Source organism: Rattus rattus, chromosome 9, assembly GCF_011064425.1.
Source record: "Rattus rattus isolate New Zealand chromosome 9, Rrattus_CSIRO_v1, whole genome shotgun sequence".
In the NCBI taxonomy this organism is placed as follows: domain Eukaryota; kingdom Metazoa; phylum Chordata; class Mammalia; order Rodentia; family Muridae; genus Rattus; species Rattus rattus.
The window spans coordinates 50,299,040-50,314,699 of record NC_046162.1 but is presented as its reverse complement, the minus strand read 5'-3'; the positions used below and the strand labels follow the sequence as shown (position 1 = coordinate 50,314,699).

The window sequence follows — 15,660 nt, the reverse complement described above, 5'->3', positions numbered from 1 at the left end:
ATGCAAACCCATGTATCCTGGACTGTAGTCTAGTACAAGGCCACTATAGTTCATAGCCACAGAGAATTATAGACAACTCTGTTACTCACAACTACAGTTAACACAGTCTGCAATACAGAAGCCCACAGGGGAAATGCACTAAAAACAGTACAAAGCAAAGTAAAACAGCAGTGACCAACAAAGCCAGGGCTCCTGCAATGCTAACACCTTGGCTCTTCTCACGGAGCCTTGTTGTCCTGGTGGGTGCAAAGCCTCTCTCCCAGAAGGGCCCTGGGTGTTAGGTTGCAGCCAAGCCTTATATCCCATCACATTTCCCATCACAAACAGCCCCAGACAGCCAGGTCGAGGCTCATAATCCTTCTCCCCCTGTGGTAACTGAGGATGTTCCTCCCCTGGCTGCCCGGTTAGGTCCCAGCATGTACCTGAGGTACAATGCCCTGCTGCCCCGGTTCCTGCCGCCCCATCATGGTGTAGGACTTGCCAGCCCCCGTCTGCCCGTAGGCAAAGATGCACACGTTGTAGCCTTCAAAGGCGTGCAGCAGCATCTCCTCTCCTATGTCTCGATACACCTGCTGTTGAGATGCAAACTGCGGGTCCTCCGCCTGGGTAAAATGAGGGAGGAGCCCTGGATGAGTTGGTGTCTATGGCCGGAACATCCTGACCGCTGGAATTACCCAGGGTGTATGCCCTCACCCTGACTACACCATCCTCACCATCCTCCCAGGTTCTGATCCAGCCCGATGCTGGTCCTGATTACTCAGACAAACCCTATTGCTCCTCTAGGTCCTAAACACAACTCAAGAGTACTCACTCCACCCAGAGGTGGAAGTCTCCCAATCCAGTCTCCTGGATATTTCCCAGCAATACCCCCACTTCTCAGGACCCAAACCCCCTGTCTCCTATGGCTAAGCTATTTCTCTAGCCCCAACCACCTCACCGAAGTATGTGACCAGTAAGAATAGTCGAAGGTGAAGCTTTTGGGGGCATCCTTGCTCTGTTTGGGATTAATGATGGCTGAGAAAACAAAGAAAGAAAAGCCAAGGTCAAACACTTTCAACTTCTGCCCACTTTCCCATCAGCCCTGAGGATTCAGGATCCCACTCCCCACCTCTCTCCTAACTCATTTCTTCCCTTTAATAATCCCCACCCCCTCCAGCCATCAAAGCTAATTTTGGCTTCACAGGACCCGCCCCCACTGAGCTGCCTCCCTGGATTGGGCAATGGAGGACTGCTGGCCAACATTCCCCCTCCCAGGGACAGGAACATGGAAAGGCCAGTCTGCCCCCCCCCCTTCCAGCTAGCACATGCTCTATGCCCAGCATGGCCTTCCTCCCGGGACAAGCCAGCAGGCCTGGCCTCCCCTCTGATGGCCCAGCTAGGCCTCTGGATTCACTCACAGGTGGTGTTGCCCTGCATGCTGACCACACACTTGGCATCCTGGCTGGTCTCACGGGCATTAAAGGGCCGAACCCTCACTGCCACTTTCACGGAGGCACCAGCCATGGCTTCAGAATCTCCTGCCCTCCTCAGCTGGAGGACAGAAAGAAAGGGTGGTCAAAGCCACTGGGAAAACTCTGCCTCCTGCTTCTGGAGACCAGGTCTCCACACTCCATCCCAACGAGGTAGCCATCCCCTCAGTTGCTGCTCTCCTGGCCTTCCTCCCAAACACCACTCCCCAAAAGATTCCTGCCTCTCTCTCCCCAACCAGACCCCAGTCTGCAGGGACTTGGGCCATCACCCCAGAGTTACCTGGTGTCCTGGCCCCAGATCAGCGGGGCTGTATCAGTTCTGGCTGCCACCGGCCCTCGTATGGGAAGCCCCATCCTACACTTGGGGCCTGGCCACACCAGCAAGGCTGTAAGGGAAACCCTGATTGTGGGGGAAGAGTAGTCAGGAGGCACCTGTAGCTCAAAGGTCTGTCTGGGGGTTCTGTGTTTAGAGGGCAAGGGAGAGGGATGTGTTAGGGAAGTTAAGGGGAAGCTGCCCCTCTGGAGTGGCTGAACGCAATGTGAATTCAAGGGCAGACACAGTGATATTTTTATTCCTAGTTACTTGCAAGTGTACTGAGCGTTCAGTTAGAGGAGAGGGAGAGAGAGAGTGAAACACAGATTGGACAGAGGGTGGTTCAGATGGAAGAACACATGGGCAGAGATGCTGAGGGTGGCAGGAAGGGAAGAGGAGGGACAGAAAGTTACAGGCACCAAGAAAAGGAGAGGAATCAGACAAGAGACGAGATTGAGGTCATGCTATAAAGAAAGGAATGGCAGGAGAAAAGGAAGGAGAGACACAGAGATATTGAGAAGACAGGGAGAGAGGGTTCTGGGGCCAAAGCACAAACTGGAAACCCAGAAAACAGTTAAGAGAAGACAAGGAAAAAAAAAAAAGAAAGAAAGAAAGAAAAGAAAAGAAAAGAAAGAAAAAAATCATAAAACCAGAATCTGTAATTCTTCTCCGGGGTCAGCAATTCTCACATTGAGCTGTCAACCCCCCATATGAGGCAGGGGCCTCTACTGACAGGCAAAGTCCAAGGGCTAGAGAACAGCCAGTAACACGGATCCACAGGACCTGCTTGTGATCCCCAAACCCCTTGCCCAGCCCCCAGTACTTCCTCCTCAGGATCCAGGACAATGGGCAGGGGAGGGTGGGGTCATCCCGTATGCATAGTATCAACCCCCAGGACTCCACACAGGGAGACCCAGAATACCTGTATCTTTGAGGGGGTGGGGGGCGCTGCACACAAGAAGAGGGGCTTCCTGAAAAGGATGCCAAGGGAAAAGGAAACAGGTTGGTCCTAAACCCAACCTGGGGCTACTGCTATGGCGTCCACTGGGGAAAGCGCCAGCCTAGGAATGTGGGTGATCCGGGTGCCCACACCCTGGGAGGAGAGTCGGAGCAGCCCACGCCCACGGATAGCAGGGTGAAGACTTAAGAAAAGAGTTCAACGATGCCACACTCCCACCTGTAGTCCCCAAAGACCGCCAACTTCTGTCATGCTAAGTTGGGCCTCGCCTCACCAGCCTTCCTAGGCTGAGCAGGGGAGGGGTGAAGGGACTGGGTTTATCCCACCACAGGAAGGGAGTAGCCGAAATCACAGAGACTGGCTCAGGAAGACTAGCCCTGACCCCCAAAACCCTGACTAGGGGAGGGAAGGACACCAGGGTGCACAGTCAATGTGACTCGGTCCGAAGCTAAGAAAACAGGGAATTGAGTGGCAAGAATAGGGTAAAGCGGGGTAAAGAAATAGGGAGTAGGTGCAGAGTCTGCAGGTACTGCTTTAAGGGCGCACTGGGGAGGAGGCCGCCGCAAGGGTGGGGCCGACCGACCCGAAAGGGGGTCTCGGGTCACCTGCACCTTGCCCACTGGCAGGTCTCCAACAGGCCCCCGCCTGTCCTCTCTGGGCGGCCATGAGCTCCCGGTCCTCCAGTCCAGCCAACCGACGGCTGCCCGGGGCCTGGCACCTCTCTGCGCCTCAGCGGGATAAATAGCACATGATCCGAGCTCTCGCGCCTAGCCCGCCCGGCCGGGTCGTGCAATCGGGACCTCGGAACCCCGGCTCCCCGCCCCACAGCGCATTCCTCCGCGGGCGTCCCCTCCCTGCCCCCCACCGGCTCTCACCTCCTCGCGGCAGGACTCCCGGCAGAGAGCAAAGGGACAAACTTTCTGGGATGTCTATGACCGGCTAGGGAGAGACCTGGGGCCAGTTCGGGGCTGCCCCCGCCCCTCGCCGGGTCCCCGGGCGGCGGGCGGCGGATCGCGCCCCGGGGGCGGCAGCAGAAGCGGCGCCAGCGGCTGGCGCCCGCCCGGGCAGCGCGAGCTGGGGCGGGAGCGAGGGGCGGGGACGGACGGACGGGCGCGCGCGGGGACGGGCAGGCGGGCACGCGCTGTCCCGGGAAAGAGCTATCCGGCCACTCTAGTTAAAGGGGCAGTGCACTCTGACAGTAGGGCTCACCGGACAGAGACAAAGGAAACTGAGCTGCGGACACTCAGGGAAAGCAAATCCTCAGAACGTGGGAAAAGTAGCGCTCCTGAGGAGCCGGGAAAGGTGGGGGCGGACCCTGAAAGGGACTCAGGTCGGAGCCGCGCACGTCGTCGCCGTCAGAGGCGCGCCTAGGAGGCGGGGCTTGTTGGCAGACCACGCCCAGGAGGCAGTCCACTCAGGCCCGGCCTTCAGGCGAGCCAGGCAAGTGGGGCGACCCGGGTCACTGCAGAGCCACTCCTTCTTGCCCGACTTGAGGTTCCAGAATTCGCTTCACAGTTGCCTCAGGTGATGGGGCCAAATGCAGAGACGTCGCCGACATAGCCGCTCGGACCCTCTCTTCCCAGATAGCCTTCTTGTTTGACTCCCGGACCGCCGCCTCAACCCGTGTCAGCCCCAGTCAGCCCCAGTCAGCCCCCTCAGGCTCAGGTGTCCTCTTAGGCCGCAGTTGCCTTCTCAGGACTGGGGAAGGAGACCCCTGCCCGCCCAGCCTGGTCTGCCCATGTCCTTAAGCATGGGCTACTACTTCACCACTCCAATTTTGCCTTCCTGCCTATTGCCAAAGATTTGGCTGTGGACCTCAGTCTTCCTGCCGGAGGTCTCCTAGGCCCCTTTAGGCCCAATGCACACCCTCAGGCCCGGTCCTTCCCTCACAGGAAGGTTACCCCAACACCAGCCTCCTCAGTCACCTTTCAGATACCCATTCACCCTCTCAGCTGTGTCTTTCTGCCAAGGTCTTGACTATCCCTTGGTCAACTGTCGATTCTGTCTGGCCACCTTAAACCTGTCCAGCCCCTTAGAGCTAGGTTCCCCGCTCATGCCCAGTCATCCGAAGACCTCTTAATTCCTAATTGCTCCCTTAGTTCTAGATCCCCTGCACATTCAGGATACCCATTTTAGATCTCACACACCCTTTCAGCCCAACTCTATCCCATCCGAAACTTCAAGATACTCCTTTTGCCTTTAACCTTCTTCAACATTTCTCAGCTCAGTTTAGCTGCCCTTGGTTTTATTTTGTGATCTCTCTTTGTAACCCATACCCACCAAGCTGGTCTTAAACTCTCAATCTTGTGTTAGCCTCCTGAATGCTGAGGTCAAAGGATTGCAAAACTATGCCTAGCTCACTCTTTGGATAACCTTTGCTTGTAACATTCTCTGATTGTTTTGGTTTTGGTTGTTTGCAGATTTTGTTTGTTCTTTATGCCAGCCAACATGCCTCCCAACTAACCCGGTAGTTTATTGTTTAGGGTCCCAGAGCCTTGGGCATGCCTGCAAACTTTTCTACCACTAAACTACAGTTCTATTGCTTCCCTGGCTTTTTTATTTGTTTCATTTTAGACAAAAGCTTGCTGTTTTAAACCAGTGTGGCCTCAAAACTCAAGCATAAGCCTCCTGAGCCTTTGGGATTACAAGCCTGTACCATCACTCCTGGCTTTTACCTAGTATTTGTTCATTTATTTAATTTCATTTTTCTGGGCTTTTCTAGTGTTCTTTAAAAAGAATTAAGTATTTATTTTTGTGTTTCATGTGTATGCATGTGCAAATGCGCATGTGTAGCGGTCAGATCCAGAGACCGAATTTAGGTCATCAGGGTGGGGCAACAAGCAATTTTAGCCATTGGTCCATCTAGTATATATATATTTTTTTCTTTTTTCTTTTTTTCGGAGCTGGGGACCGAACCCAGGGCCTTGCGCTTGCTAGGCAAGCACTCTACCACTGAGCTAAATCCCCAACCCCATATTTTTTAAGATTGTATTTTTAAGCTGGGCTGTGGTGGCACATGCCTTTAATTCCAGCACTAGGGAGACAGAGCAGGAGGATCTCTGTGAGTTTGAGGCCAGCCTGGTCTACAGAGCCAGTTCTGGGACAGACAGGGCTACACAGAGAAACTGTATCTCAAAAAAGAAAAAAAATTAGTCTTGGGGTTGGGGATTTAGCTCAGTGGTAGAGCGCTTGCCTAGCAAGTGCAAGGCCCTGGGTTCGGTCCGCAGCTCCAGGAGGGAAAAATTAGTCTTAATTACACATGTGCTCATGTTTGTGCATGCGGGTGTATTCAGGTGCTTGTGGAGGTCAGAAAAGGACATCAGATGTAGCCACCTGACATGTATGCTGGGAACCTAACACAGGTCTTCTCCAAGAGCAGCAAGCACTCTTAACCACTGAGCCATCTCTCCAACTCTCATATCTAATATTTTTTAATATTTTACTATAATTACACACCCCTGCCTTTCCCCATATCTAGTATTCTTAACCAGCTAGCTTCCTACCCATCTTGGCTAGCTGTGAAGTCATCTTTGTCTCTAATGCTGGCTCCGTGCAACTGAGCTTTTATTTTCTTGTCTTGTTTGGATGGAAAAAAAAAAGTTGGAAGGCTTCTTAAATTTTATTTTAGATTGTTTTATTTCATTTTTATGTGTGTTTTTCTTCTGTGCACATATGCACCATATGTGCTCCTGGTACCCACAGAGGTCAGAAGAGTGTGTCAGATGAAGTTACAGATGATTGGGAACTACCTTGTGGGTGCTGGGAACCAAACTGAGGTCCTCCACAAGACCAACAAGTTCTCTTAAGAGCTGAGCCATAAGACCAGACTTTCAAGGATCATTTTTATAGTTCATTACTAGAGAAGTTGCTCTGACTGTGTGGAACACCCGAAACCATGAGGACGAGACATAGCGTCCCCTCCTGAGCGTGAAGCCGGCTCTAGGTGCTACATCTGTGCAGCTGCCTCTTGCCATTGATGATCGTTCTTCTCTCCTTCCGGAGGGTGAGAGGGAGTCTGAGTGGTCTTAAAAAAAAAAAAGAGAGAGCCGAGCCATCTCTGCAGTTCCACATTTGGAGGTTATTAAGAAGATATTTTAAAATAGATTTAACCAAAGGCATTACACAAGAAAGAGAAGGGGCTGAAGAGTTGACTCAGTGATTAAGAAGAGCACTTGTTGCTCTGCCCTTCTCCAGCTCCTGCCCAAACAAGGTACACATAAACGTACACAGGCTCACAACACACACATAAATAAAAGTAAGTAAATCTTGAAAGGAAGACAAGAAAAACTTAGGAAAAGGACTGTATACACCCAAATATGGGTAGAGCCTTCTCGAGAAGTTTCTGTGTAACTTCTCTTTTCACTTTACTGTAGAGCAGTGGTCCTCAACCTTCCTAATCTGTGACCCTTTAATACAGTTCTTCATAGTATGGTGACCCCCAACCATAAAATTATTTTTTATACTACTGCATAACTGTTATAAACGTAGTATAAATATCTGTGTTTCCCTATGATCTTAGGTGGCCCCTGTGAAGGGGTCATTCAACCTCCACAAGGATTGCAACCTCCCAGTTAAGAACCACTGCTGGAAGTGTAGACGGTCTCAGCTGTCTTCTCCTTTGTCGTTATTTTTCCCACAGTTTCACCAACCTTTCATTCTCAATATATTACCAATCCTGAAGTCCTCTGCTTCTCTCTTCCCACTTACCAGTTCTGTTCCAATTACTGCCAAAGGTCTCTGCACCTCCAGTCTCCACCTGTCAGCCTTTAGTTTCACCACCTTGTGTTACAATCAACTTAACTTGTGTCTGTGATCTTCATTTACTCTATACCTTGAGCTCCAGAAAATTTTTCCCTTGACATCATCCACCTTTCCTGCTGTCTTTATCTCCAACTTTACATGTTCAGTTAACAGTACAGCACTATTGACTCTCATAGAGTTATTAAGCTCTCCTTTTTTGTTCAGGATATTCAGTCCCCTTTCAATCTGATCCCCACAGCCTTTATATGAGTGAATGATTCATATCCATTATCCTCCCAGCATCAAGGAGATCCAGTCTTGCTACCTAGCCAAGTCCAGTCATGCAGGGTCAGGAAGATGGAGACAGCATCCTTCCTTTTGCCAAGTGAGTCCTCCCTGCTGGGTGGGAAGACAAGGATGGGAGGGAGGGAAGATGCTTGAATTCTTCTCAGGAGTACAAAAGAGCATGAGCCTTCAGTGCCTGGGTTTAGGGGATTGATGTTCATTTATTCAACAAATGGCTTCCATTATTATTTGGTTTTAAATCATCCATGGAGACCAGAGGATTGTAAGGCTGTAGAGCTAGAGTAAAAGAATGTGGGGCTGGAGAGATGGCTCAGTGGTTAAGAGCACTGACTGCTCTTCCAGAAGTCCTGAGTTCAAATCCCAGCAACCACATGGTGGCTCACAACCATCTGTAATGGGATCTGATGCCCTCTTCTGCTGCGTCTGAAGACAGCTACAGTGTACTCATCTATAATAAATACATCTTTAAAAAAAAAGAAAGAATGTGTGAGCCAGCTGACAAGGTGCTGAGAAACGAACTCATGAGCAGCATGGGTACTTTTAACCATGAGCCAGCTCTCTAGCCCCGGCAGACAGTTTTTGAACACTGTAATGGTCTAGGAACTATTAGGCATTGAGGACTCAACAGTTAGTAAGAAGTGGTCCTCCTCTCACAGAGGTAGTGGTAGGACAGAATGTATAACAAACATCATTACAGCTAGTTATGAGAACTACACAAAAAAGATACATAAGTATAAAGTAATGGAAAACAGGAGATAAAAGGTTAGGATCATTGTAGAAAACGAGTGTGTAGGAGTGAATTTGAAGTGAAATAAACTTGGTATATTCTAGTAACAGGTTAGGCCAATGTAATTAAAACTTGTTAACTGAAGAAAATGTAAATAAAGTTAAGGGAGTTAAACAAAAAAGCCAGTTCATAGACAAACTTAGACAAACTTTTGTATTTTCATTCTGAAGATGGTGGGAATGGATAGAAAGTTTAAGCTAAGCAATGAACAAGCACACCTATTCCCTTCAACTATCTATCAATCTATCTATCTATCTATCTATCTATCTATCTATCTATCTATCTATTTATTTATAAGTACACTGTAGCTGTCTTCAGAAACACCAGAGGAAGGCATCAGATCTCATTACAGATGGTTGTGAGCCACCATGTGGTTGCTGGGACTTGAACTCAGGACCTCTGGAAGAGCAGTCAGTGCTCTTAACCGCTGAGCCATCTCTGCAGCCCTTCTTCAACCTCTTTTTGTGGAAAATTTCAAATAAATATACTAGAGAAATAGTGTTATGAATTGATGTATTCTTTTCAGGAAGATTAAATAATTTTCATTATAGGGAATTTTATTTACCTATCCATCCTCCTAATTCTCAATTTTTAAAGATTTTTTTTATTACATTTATATGTGTCTGTGAGTTTATACACACATATATGTACAGGTGTGTACCCCAGTATTGTACACATGGGTGCCTAAAGGTGAGGAGTATCCTCTAGCACGCTCTGCCTGTTCTTCTCTAAAAAATTTGTTGTTGTTTGGTTGGTTTGGTTTGGCTGTTGGTTGGTTGGTTGGTTGGTTGGTTATTTTTCTGTTTTGTTTGTTTTGTTTCAGGGGTCTCACTATATAGCTCTGGAACTCACTATGTAAACCAGGCTGGCCTTGAACTCACTGAGATCTGCTTGCTTCTGCCTCCTGACTGCTGGAAATAAAGACATGTGCCACCACTGGGGAAACTTTTTTAAAGTTTATGTGTGTTAGAATTTGGCAGTATATGTTTGTACCATGTGGGTTCTGGGAACCTAATCTGGGTCCTCAGTAAGAGCAACAGTGCTTTTAACCACTGAGCTGTCTCTCTAGCCAAACCACATTCCCTTGATGCAGGGTCTCTCTCTCTCTCTCTCTCTCTCTCTCTCTCTCTCTCTCTCTCTCTCTCTCCCCCCCCACCCTCTCTCTGAGACTGGAGTTCACATTTTCTCAGAGTAGAAGCCAGCCAGCAAGTCCCAGCAATACTGTATCCAGCCCCTTCCAAGGTAGGGCTACAAATGCATGAGGGACACTTAGCTTGTTACATGGATGCTGAGAGCTGAATTCCAGTCCTCATAATTGAACAAGCACTAACTCCAGCCCCCTTGTTTGTTTGTTTTTGAAGTGGGGTCTGAGACAGTTTAGACTAGCCTCAGACTTAATATGTAGGCCAAAATGACTTTAAACTCCTCCTGTCATCATCTCCCAAGTGCTGAGATTACACACATGCACCAGAGGGTGTTAGATCTCCTAAAGCTGAAGTCAACAGGCAGCTGTGAGCTGGTGGGAACTGAACCTCAGTTCTCTAGAAGAGCAGTAAAAGCTCTTAACCACTGAGCCAATGCCATACCACTTTAAAAGCATCAGTGGATTCAGGAGGCAGAGGCAAAGGAAAGAACAGATTACGTTCTCCTCCTCTGTGTAGTAGCGTCTGGAGAGGAAATAAGAATAGAAGCGGGGGCTGGAGAGAAGGCTCAGCAGTTAAGAGCACTTGTTCTTGCAGAGGATCTGGGTTCAGTCCTCAACACCCACATGGCAGCCAAAAACCATCTGCCACTCCAGGTCTAGAGGATTGAATGCCCTCTTCCAGTGTCTGTGGGCATTACACGAATGTGGTGCTCAGACATACATACAAGCAGCATATCTATACATATAAAATAAAAAATGCATCATAAAAAATAAAAAATATGGGGGTTTGTGAAACGTCTCAGAGATTAACAGCACTGGTTGCTTTTCCAGAGACCCAGGTTTAGTTCCCAGCACACACAAGACATAACTTCAGTTCCAGAGGCTCTGATACACACTTCTGGGTTCTGCGGGCACTCTACATATGTGATACACAGACACATATACAAGTAAAACACAATACGGAATAAAAATAAATTAACATTTCAAAACATTTAGAAGAATAGGGGTGTGTGTGTGTGTTTGTGTGTGTGTGTGTGTGTGTGTGTGGAGAGAGAGAGAGAGAGAGAGAGAGAGAGAGAGAGAGAGAGAGACCATTGCTATAGTCCAGGAAGAAAAAGATGATAGATGATCTGCATATGATGAAAAGGAAATGGAAACACTGGTCAGGTTTGGACATTGTTTAGTTTTACACCTCACTGGATTGGCCAATAGACTAGATATAGGAAGCCAGGGAAAATATAGCAGGATTTTGGTCACAGCTACTAGGTATATAAGGTGTATCTTTTATTAAATTGAAGGATGAGATGTTGAGCGGAGCCTACGGAGGACCCAGGGCTTGAATAGATTTGGGACTATTGGCACACTGTAGATATTTAAAGTCATGAAAGTGAATGAGATTACCTAAAGACAAACAGAGGTGAAAATATAAAACACTCCCTAATATTTCACTTCTTAATGACCAGGAGATTAAGCCAGGCATGATGGCTCATGCCTTTAATCTCAAGACACAGAGGCAGATTGATTTTTGTGAGTTCAGAGCCAGCCTGGTCTATATAGCAAGTTCCAGGGCAGCCATAGCTACATAGTGAGATCATGTCTCAAAAACAACAAAAAATTAGAAGAGTAAGTATCATTCAATCTGGGAACAAGAAAGTAATGACCACTGTTGTCAAACAGCTCTATATACCCTTCCTACATACAGGGACATTCTGTATTCTGAGATACAGAAGAAGACACATTAAGGGGTAAACATAGTTTCTCTTTCTTGGATCCCTTGCATTGACTTAGGGAACCCTGTCCATCAAAGCAGCCAAAGCCTTCCTCTTAACAACTCTGCTCATTAAATATTATGTTCTCTGTTGATGAAATATAGAAGCTGAGATTCAGGCTGGGCATGGTGCCACTTGCCTTTTAATCCCAGCACTCAGGAAGCAGAGGTAGGAAGAAGATCACAGTAAGTTTGAGGTCAGCCTGGTCTACATAGTGAGTTCCAGAACAGCCAGATAGTCTCTCTCAAAAAAGGGGGACGGGAGAGGAAGAGAGAGAACTAGAAGCAGCTGAGATTCTGTGAGTTCTAAGGGTTCAACCATAGCCCATCTCCACCCTCACCCTAGCTCCTATCTCCAATCAAATCAGATTCGTTAACCTCTTTAGCTAAGTGGGCAAAAGGCTCTATGGCTGTAGCTCAGCTAGATACAGCTTAGGTAGTACAGTGCTTTCTTAGAATTCAGGAAACGCTGGGTTTGATTCCCAGCACTGCATTAAAAACTAGGTGTAGGGCTGGAGAGATGGCTCAGTGGTTAAGAGCATTGACTGCTCTTCCAGAGGTCCTGAGTTCAATTCCCAGCAACCACATGGTGGCTCACAACCATCTGTAATGAGCAGCTGATGCCCTCTTCTGGTGTGTCTGAAGACAGCTACAGTGTACTCACATAAATAAATCTTTAAAAAAAAAAAACAAAACTAGGTGTAGTGGCATATGCCTATAATCCTAGCATTCAGGATGTAGAGGCAGGAAGATCTTTTTAAAACTTTTTTTATTAATTTATGTATATCTGCATGTATATGTGCACATGTATGTAGGTACCTGCAGAAGCCAGAAGAGGGTTGGGTCCCACAGGTCTGGAATTACAGATCTGGGTGGGCAGTTGTGAGCCACCAAGCCTAGGTTCTGGGATTTGAACTTGGGTCCTCTGCAAAAGCAGCATGTGTTCTTAACGTCTGAACCATCTTTCTTCCCCTGTGAGGCAAGAGGATCTTAAGTGCAAGGTCATCCTCTGTGACAGAGCAAGTTTGAGGCCAGCCTAGGATACATGAGACCCTGTCTTAAAGAGGAGAGAGAGAAAGCATTATGACTCATGCTTTTAATCCCAGCACTCAGAAGGAAGAGACAGGCAGATCTCTAAGTTTGGGGCTAGTCTAGTCTATATAGCAAGTTCCAGGCCAGCCAGAGCTTCATAGTGAGACCCTGTCTCAAAAGAAAGGTGGAAGGGAGTGGAAGGGAGGGAGGGAGGAAGGAAAGGAAGAGAGGAGAGGATGAATGAAAAGACATAGCTTGCAAGCACGTGAACAGCTGTATGATCCCATTGAAAGAACTGCCTCTGAATCCGGTGGGTCAGTAGATTCTCTAAGGCAGTGGTTCTCACCCTTCCTAATGCTGCAACCCTTTAACACAGCTCCTTATGTTGTGGTGGCTCCCCACCATAAGATTATTTTCATTGCTGCTTCATTACTATAAATTTGCTACTGTTATGAATCATAATATGTATCTGTGTTTGCCAGTGGTTTTAGGAGACCCCTGTGAAAGGACCATTTGACATTCCCAAAAGGGTGGAGGCCCACAGGTTGAGAACCACTGCTTTAAGGGCTGATGCAGGCAAGAGTCTACCTTGTTCTCTCTCAGGTGTTCCAGAGTGGTCAGCCGATCTTCACCCTGCAGCCTGCCTTCCCAGAAGAGCAGACCAATGCCTCAGCCTTATGGAGAGATCTTCTGGGAGAATCTCAGCCGAAGGTCTAAGTGAGTAGAGAGAACCCAGGAACTGGAGGTGGAAGGGTGAGGCTATGCTGTTTTTAATGGTCACAAATCCTTAGTTTGGAAGCCATCTCACACTACTTGGTGGAAATTGTAGCTCCAACAGGACATTTGGAGAGTTTATAAGAGAAATGGTATTTATCAGGGTGTCCTTTCTGACTCCAGCTCCTGTTTTTGTTCTTCTCAGCTCCAACTGGATGGTAGAACAGTACATTCCACCAATTCTGGTAGGACCAACTGCTTTTCCGCCTTCTGTTAGAACTGTACCCACTGCCTTCCTATCCTTATTACCATTTCTCTCTGGTATTTCCCAACCAGTGTACTAAGCAGGCCCTGCTTTTACTATAAACCAAGCATCCTGTTTTCTAGATCACACCTAAGCTTCCAAAGACCCCACATTCTCCAGTTCGGCCCAATTTCCCCTGAAACTAACATCTGTCTACCAATTTAGTAACTATTCTTCTTTCACACAGAGGGCCACTGGTTGCTCCCAGCCTGGCCTGCACCCTCTTGAGGGGCTCCCTCCTCCTGAGAAGCTTTGGAGAAGAAAGGGAAAGAAGCTGCATTTGGAAAGAATGCAAAAGGGACTTGGAAGCACTCCAGCCCGTGTTAGAGCAGTTACTTATCATCTGGAGGACCTGAGGAGGCGCCAGGGAATCATCAATGAGTAAGGAGGCATGGCGTTGGGCCTCTGGGAGCCAAGCAGGGATCAGAGATTGGACAGTTTGAACTAAAGAAAGTTAAGAGCTTTAAGAGAATTCATGGGGTTGGGGATTTAGCTCAGTGGTAGAGCACTTGCCTAGCAAGCGCAAGGCCCTGGGTTTGTTCCTCAGCTCCAAAAAAAAAAAGAAAAAAAGAAAAAGAGAATTCATTGGCACTTAGAACTGTGCCAATGAACTGTGTCCTTGGTGTGACTCGAGTATAATTTATTTTTTTGCATTAAATTATGTGTATTCATGTGTAGTGCATGTCACAACATGTGTGTGGAGGTCAGAGGACAATTTATGGGAATTGGCCCTCTTCTTCCATCATCTGGGTCCTGACTTAGGACATCAGGCTTGGTGACCTTTATCTGCTAAGTCATCTTGCTGACCCTCAAACAAGATTTCTATAATATGGAAAGAAGCAATTGAGGGCGTAAGTCATAGAAGCTGGAAGCAGTGGAACAGCCCATGATGACGAGAAGGCACATTATCGAACTAGGGTTAATGGGGGTCGCTGTTTGGTCCCTGGACTGAAAATCTTGTCTGTGAAGAAAAAAAAAAGGGAGGGGGTGAATTGAAGGTCAAATGGTAGCACCTGCGAGTCTCAGCAAGCCATGCCTCAGACCAGGGTGTGAGGAAGAGAGAGACTGGAAGCCTGACCTCCAGATACTTCTCTCCTCAATCTAATGTCTCCACAGACTGAAGAAGGCCCAGTGGGGAAGCTCAGAGGCTACACCTGAACTCCCAGTGTTTGAAGAGGGCTGTGAACTCCTCAGCACTACAAAATACCTTGATGTGGAAGAAGAGAGGGCAACCTATCCACAGGAAGAGAATTATTTTGTCACTCCCAGGGATCAGGTATGACTGGAGAGGAACCTGGTAAGGTTAGGGAGGAAGTCAATTCATAATCAAACGGGTGCGGCAGAAGCCAAGAGCAAAGTCGGATAGCTGGATTTAAGAACAAAGAGTGGTTGAGAACCTGAGCTTTTGAGGGTATGTTCTGAGTTTAGCAATTAAGAATTCTGGAGACGCAAGGCCCTGGGTTCGGTCCCCAGCTCCGAAAAAAAAGAAAAGAAAAAAAAAAAAAAGAATTCTGGAGAGAGACCTATTTTTCCATTCTTGCTTTTTTTTTTACCACCTTGCTCTCAATTTCTTTCACCTACAGCTGCTTTGGTCTCCCTGGACTCCTGTAGGCCAGCAGGGGACTTACGCCTCTGGGCAGCTAAGCTCTCTGGCCTACAGCACTGTTACAGCCAGAAAGAACCCTATTTACAGTCCCCAGAGGATGGAGTTGGAGTCTGAGGAGTAGTGGGAAATCATCCAGGCCCAAGCTACAGGACCCAAGACCAATTCAAACATCAAGACTCCCCATTGCTGGCTTCAAGGCGGTTGTTTTCTCTCTCCTAACTGTTGTCTCCATCCCATAGCGTAGACATTCACAGCCCACTTGAGTTCCTATCCAACTGTTCGGTCCACTCACAGCCCGGTTTTTCTCTAGGCCAGACCCTGGTCTTGTGTTCTGTCTGTTCTGTTATTAAAGAGCCCCAAGTAGACTTGTTTTCTGCGCGAGATAATGATCGAAGGGGAATGGAAAGGAGGACTCCTTTGATTTTCTTGAAGACCCAGTTACAATGAAGTCAAGCTAGGTCCCCAAATTTGCCGAGTCTCGCCCGAGGCCAGAAGAGTTCTGCATTCTCAAGCATTCTC

The 15,660-nt window shown here is 47.8% G+C and overlaps 2 protein-coding genes and 1 non-coding gene across 5 annotated transcripts in view; 2 read left to right on the top strand and 1 right to left on the bottom strand.

Moving 5' to 3' along the window:
* The window catches only part of Kif1c (kinesin family member 1C), a 29,872-nt gene extending 25,846 nt beyond the window's left edge, over nucleotides 1-4,026 (bottom strand). Inside the window, exons 1-5 of one of the 3 annotated variants that reach the window (XM_032913148.1) lie at nucleotides 3,616-4,025; nucleotides 1,750-1,869; nucleotides 1,398-1,530; nucleotides 938-1,014; nucleotides 423-602 (exon numbers count right to left, since the gene is read on the bottom strand). In XM_032913148.1, coding sequence (XP_032769039.1) covers nucleotides 423-602; nucleotides 938-1,014; nucleotides 1,398-1,503 — 363 coding nt within the window. In that variant the 5' untranslated portion in view covers nucleotides 1,504-1,530; nucleotides 1,750-1,869; nucleotides 3,616-4,025. Of the gene's footprint in view, nucleotides 1-422; nucleotides 603-937; nucleotides 1,015-1,397; nucleotides 1,531-1,749; nucleotides 1,870-3,615 lie in introns of all 3 variants that reach the window. The other 2 variants (XM_032913149.1, XM_032913150.1) reach the window with 2 other exon arrangements.
* A 161-nt stretch (nucleotides 4,027-4,187) lies between these two features.
* Inca1 (inhibitor of CDK, cyclin A1 interacting protein 1) lies at nucleotides 4,188-15,506 on the top strand. The gene is made up of 7 exons (XM_032913147.1): nucleotides 4,188-4,264; nucleotides 7,781-7,865; nucleotides 13,121-13,234; nucleotides 13,437-13,476; nucleotides 13,723-13,916; nucleotides 14,652-14,811; nucleotides 15,119-15,506. Exons 2-7 carry the CDS (start codon nucleotides 7,822-7,824, stop codon nucleotides 15,260-15,262), a joined length of 696 nt encoding a protein of 231 aa, XP_032769038.1. The 5' UTR covers nucleotides 4,188-4,264; nucleotides 7,781-7,821; the 3' UTR covers nucleotides 15,263-15,506.
* Nucleotides 6,559-6,764, top strand: LOC116910758. Its single transcript, XR_004389269.1, has one exon. It is a non-coding gene; the product is annotated as a small nucleolar RNA U3 (small nucleolar RNA).
* Nucleotides 15,507-15,660: the final 154 nt, after the last annotated feature.

What these genes read in the sequence shown, in the direction of transcription:
- Inca1 (XM_032913147.1), top strand. Translation starts at nt 7,822, where the DNA reads ATGCAGGGTCAGGAAGATGGAGACAGCATCCTTCCTTTTGCCAA. An exon ending in AGCATCCTTCCTTTTGCCAA is followed by an intron (nt 7,866 to 13,120) that starts GTGAGTCCTCCC and finishes GTTCTCTCTCAG; the next exon opens with GTGTTCCAGAGTGGTCAGCC. An exon ending in AATCTCAGCCGAAGGTCTAA is followed by an intron (nt 13,235 to 13,436) that starts GTGAGTAGAGAG and finishes TGTTCTTCTCAG; the next exon opens with CTCCAACTGGATGGTAGAAC.